General features: G+C 50.8%; 1 protein-coding gene across 1 annotated transcript in view; it reads left to right on the top strand.

Annotated features, from left to right (window-relative positions):
- The first annotated feature begins 5,415 nt into the window (after window positions 1–5,415).
- Window positions 5,416–5,437, top strand: part of APEH (acylaminoacyl-peptide hydrolase) — a 17,159-nt gene continuing 17,137 nt past the window's right edge. Inside the window, exon 1 of the mRNA XM_019504621.1 lies at window positions 5,416–5,427. Within this exon, the coding sequence (XP_019360166.1) occupies window positions 5,416–5,427 (12 nt within the window). The remainder of the gene's footprint in view (window positions 5,428–5,437) is intronic.

Genomic DNA, 5,437 nt, shown 5'->3' on the forward strand with positions numbered 1-5,437 from the left:
TTTAAAAAAAAAAAAAAAAAAAAAAAAAAAAAAAAAAAAATACAGAATTCATGGCAGCAGGAGAGCTCTCAAGAGGGAGACCTGAATGGCTCATTAGGGGTAAAAGCACTTTGCTGGGAGTGGGAAATTGTGGGCTCCAGTCTCTGCCCTGAGGATGATTTGGGGTATTTTTATGACTGTTTAACTGGAAAAACAAAAACAGATCTGGGAGCAGAGTCCACCATTTTTCCCCTCCTGCAACTGTGCTTGGTGCTGAACTCAATGCTGTCAATTCTGTGGTACGCAGGACCTGATTGCACCTGCCAAACTGGGGCCCTAAGTAAAGTAAAGTATCACAAGCCCTAGTTTCTGAATCCACCCAGGGCTTAGGTGGGAGCTTTGCACCTCTGCTCAGACTGTGACAGCCCTGAGCACAAACAGAAGCAAAACTGAAGGCATATAAGGGCTTTCCAGAAAATACAGGAAGGTTCCTAGTGAGTTTAGGCATCTCCATGGTTAGGGGACAATTGACCAGGGTATTCTAGATTATAGTTTTAGACTTAAGCACTTGCAACCTACCTAAGTCTAGGTTTAGACACCTAAATCCTTATTTGGATGTGGCCCTTAGGCATGACTGCAGCTCTCTAGCATTTGGAGGTAGCACCCCTTCCCTTCCCCACTCATATTATCCAGTATAAGATCTGCTTCAACTTACACCTCTGATTAATTCACCTCACCTGTTGTATATTTTGGGGCTCATCTAAATTATTCAAATCTGGAGCTATTCATAGCAATACATGCTGGCACTGTCAGGAAACAGGTGGCATTTGGTCCATATGCTATGGGCTGCCCTAAATACATTCAGTTCCATATCAGTACTAGTTAACATTGTACTTAACAGAGAACATGCTGTTTTGGAGTTGGTAGACATCACATGGTTTCAAAAAGCCATGATTGTAGAGAGCCCTGGCAGTGGCTAAAAGCCTTGTTTGTCAGTACTGGAAATCAGGATTGAAGATGCATGGCAATGTAAAAAGTCTGCTCCATAACAACAAATATTCAGACTGACACTTGGGCACACTACAGGAGTAGTGGCACTGTGATCAGTTTACAAGTCCCCTTCCTTCTTCTGCTCGTTATTCTTTCTACTACATTCTTCTGTCACCTTTCATTACCTGCTACTTTCTGTAGATGTCATGCTCTGTGTAATAGTTAATATGACTGATGGTCTCCATCACTGTTTGGCAACTTCCACTGTTACAGTAAAAATAGCATGCTTGCTCTGTTGGGCAGATAGGAAGCTACAGGAGTGATGGATGCAAAACCTCCTGCAGAATGAGATGCTCCACACAGCTCCCCAAACCTCTGCTGTCCCAGGTCCTTCCTGACTCGCTGGTTCACTTCCTTTTTCACAAAAGATCTGGATGTCGCTAATTAGCTATGAGACACAAATCCTGGTATAAGTGAGGCAAAGCCCCCAGCCAAACACTAGGGAAGGGCAAAGAATTGTGCTGAGAAACATCTCCTTGTCAAGAGTCAATTTCTGCATGGAAACTGCTCCTTTCCCCATTCTTTTGCCCCTTGGAACTCAGGCCAGGCTACCATTGGCAGTGCTGTACTACCAGCTCTGCAGGATAGGATACACCAAACAGGGGTGGGGGTAGGGAGGAGGAGGTGTTGCTCACCCTACTCAGAGATGCTTTGCCATGGGAGAAGAGAAAGGAACAAGAGGCCTTGGCCATAGAGTGAAACCCAACTGCACTCTGCTTTCTCATGCTGCAGTTCTCTAACTCCTGATGCTGATTCCAGTTCACATGAAACTCCTGCTCCTGCATGCCCACCCTACTACTTGCTGTTTGTCACCATCCCTAGCTGGTGCTCCTTCCTGCGCACCCCACACGGATGCAGCTCCCACTCAATGCCTGCATGGCCATCTGTCTTCTGCACTGCCACCATGTAAAGTGACTGGCACTTGGCTCTAATTAGAAACATAGAGGCGGTGAGGAAATGCCAAATTAGCATGTGCCATTCTTCGTTATGCTGACTGCAAGCATAAGATAGCAACTCCTCACTCAGCTTCAGGCAGGATGCCTCCCAGCCCCTGACCTCAGCCTGAAATACTGCTGCCTGTAATCACAGAGGGGAGCATCTTCAGCATATCACCTTGGGACACCTCAGTCATGAGTAAACTCAGATGAATGAAGCTGCCTTCGGCTACATACCCAGTTAATTCAAACTTAAAGCAAGTCCGAGCGCCTCCTACAGCCCCCACTGCTGCTGCACAGCTTTCACGTAGGAGTCGTGTCTCGAGTGCTATTCCCAGCTCAGTACTGGCGCAGGGACAGCCAGTCCCACACAAGCACTTGGCTGTGCCATGTGAGACGCCCACTGCATACCAGGACTTGCAGACAACCTGTTTGCAGGAGCCCCACAGAAGCAGCTTTGTGCTGGTAGCTGGCCCCATACCCCATGATAGCAAAACAGAACAGAGGCACCATAGCGTGTCTACCAAGCCCATGTTCCCATCAGGCACCACTGCCTCACCTGGAATTAGCACAATTCCCCATTCACCCCCTCAGGAGGAAGTCATATGGTGAGAGGGGAGACCGGCTGATCTGAGAAGACCATTTTCCTTGGTATTTTCTGAGTCCAGTTCCTCCCCCAGCCAAGGATAGCTGGGCAGCCTCACTCCCTGGTCTAGCTACTAGCAACAGTAGCTTAGTGCAGGAAAGGCAGGAAGTAAGCAACCTTTTCTCCAGCATGACAAACTACACAACCCAGCAAGCTGCCCTAAGCAGAGGGGAGACAAAGAGCTCAGTTCTCAAGTAGGAAGCTGGGAGCAGGACTTCCATTCTGAATCTTAATCTGTCCCTGAATTCATAATAGTTGGGCCACAGCAAGCAGTAAGGAAATAGTGTGGGAGTCAAAACTGAATGGGACAGCACAGACACAACAGCAGAGCTGGGCAGTAATTTTCCATCAAGACGGTTCTTTTACTTGACAGAAAAAATACCAGTTGTATGTTTTCTTGTGAATAAAAATAAGTTTTAACGTATAGAAAGAAGTTTCTATTCTGTTTTCCATTGGGAAAAATCAAATCCACATTTCAGGTCCATATTAGTCTGCATCCATGTCCTGCCTAATGCTTCATGAGTGGTGATCTGGGATCCCTGTATCACTTCACTTCGGATTGCAACTTAGCTTTTCTGTCCTTGGCCTCACAGCAACTCCAATGAGTTCAGACTCCTATTACGGACTTATCCCTTCAGGCAATGAAGCAACCAGCAAGGAACTGCAGAATCATAGGACAGCCTTTTCAAAACAGGCCAGCATTTGTCAGCCAACCAGAACACAGCATATGAGATTCTTAACTGCTACAGGAAAGCCAAACCTAACTCAGAGTCTCCAGGTGCCTATACATGTGCTCCAACATGTTTGAATTAGACTGCTTTGGTATTGCCAAAGCGTCGTGTTTATAAGCCCACACAGGTCTAAAAATGGCCACTGAGGCGCTTTAACTAAAGCTTGTCAAATGAGCTTTAGTTAAAAGTGTCTCACAGCCATTTTTAAACATGCAGAGGCTTAATACACAAGGCACTGCAGACTTTTAATTAGAGCAGCTCTCTGGAAACCACTCTAATTAAAACACCCCCTCCCCTCCCCCAGCACATGAAGGCAGCCCCTGTCAGCTTTCCTATAAGCCCAGGATGCCATCTCTGTCTGAATCTGTGCTCTGAAATTGGTCTCTTGAATATGAATGAGCCCAGTCCAGGGGATACAGGTGAAAGGAGACAGGCATCACCCTGCTCCAAGGCAGAGTGTCAGACTGAACTCTGGCAAACCTGGCACATGTTGGAAAGATGCCAACTCCACGTGGCTCTACTAGTACATCTCTGCCATACCCTGACTTTTCCTTACTATACAAGGCACAAAGGTGGCGCTTGAGAGCTTCTCTCAAGGGTAGCTCTGTTGCCCTGGATCTCACAAGAAAGGGTGGTGTGATGCTCCTCCAGATTCAGGAAAGGAATTGCAGGAAGCTCATGCAGGTGACTGGAACACCAAAGAGCAACTGCCCTGCACTGCTCACGCCACCAACTCACATTGTAAACACAGCCAGACCCATTTCTTGTGCTGTGGTTCAGCAGGCCTAAAACCATCAAGAAACTTTAAGCTCCCCTCAGCCATGCAGGCCACTGAGGACACAACAGCAGATTCCAGGAGACAACCAAAGTGAAAACAGGAGTGCGAGTGGGGGTTAAAGGTTGATAACAAGCACTCCAAGGGGAGGGGATGGGGAATGACACTGAGCAGAGCAAGCTGGCCAGTGCCCACTGGCCCTCAAATGAGCCCTAGGAGACAATGGACGGCACCCAGTAAAACTACTTACAGATGTGAACAGATAAAGGACAAGAAAATAGCCCTCCCCAAGGCACATGGGGTCCTCCCAGCCACAGACTCCTTTCTGGTCAGAGACATATAGCCAACTTAGCCAGGGCCAGGAAGAGGCTGATCAGGAGGTCTTGGGACTCTGTCACCATCTGGAGGGATCAGGAAAGGGGGCGCAAGGTATCTCTGTTTAGGGGCACTAACAGAAGTGATCTTTTGTCAGGCAATTGGCCCCTCGAAGCGCTCTACAGCCGTGCCCTAACAGAAGAGCACGGCTGCAGAGTGCTTAAAAAAGCCTGATTGTGCAACAAACTGAACCCTCATTACATGCGGGCTCCAACCCACCCACCCCAGCCTCCATCTCAGACTGGGCAAACCCCCACTCAAGCTTCCCCCCCCCCATTCTGTTGGGGAGGCGAGGCGAGGGGGCTTGGGGACAGCAGCTGCAGACCCGGCAAAGCGGAGCTCGGTCCCCAACCCTGGGCCGAACAGCGAGCACGAGCCGGGTGCGGCGGCCGCGGGCTCCGGCGGCAGAAGGGCGAGGGCCGCCCCCCGCTGAGCTGCATCTGGCCGCGGGCCCCGTGAGAGGGAGGCGCGGGGCTGGGCAGGAGCAGCCTGAGCGGCCCGTGAGGGAGGCTAAGACCCCGGCCGGAGGAGGGAGCGGGAGGGCAGCGGAGGGGGCTGGTAACGGGCGAGGCTGAAGGGCGATTCCTGGGAGGCCGCAGAGCGACTTGTCCCTGTGGCCGAAGTGGCTTGGATGAGGCGCAGCGGCCGCAAGCTGCACTGAGGGGCGAGGAGGCCGGGGCGGCCAAGCCGGGGCCCCTGCCCAAAGCCAGCGCGTGCCCAGGGCGGTCTTTGTGTAGCGGAGGCCAAATCAGCCAGAACTTATTCCAAGTCCAAATGTCCGGAATCACGCGGCCCCGGACACCACACAGCTAAACGCACAACCCCGACCCCGCCCCTGCCCCCGCCGGAAGTGCTATAGCCAATGGGAGGGGGCTCTCGCCCCGCCCCGGAAGCGACTCTTGCCCGGGCAGCTGCGGCCACAATATGGAGTCGCCGGTAAGCGCTC

The sequence above is a fragment of the Gavialis gangeticus genome, unplaced genomic scaffold, assembly GCF_001723915.1.
Source record: "Gavialis gangeticus isolate Ggan-Ray unplaced genomic scaffold, GavGan_comp1, whole genome shotgun sequence".
Classification (NCBI taxonomy): Eukaryota; Metazoa; Chordata; order Crocodylia; family Gavialidae; genus Gavialis; species Gavialis gangeticus.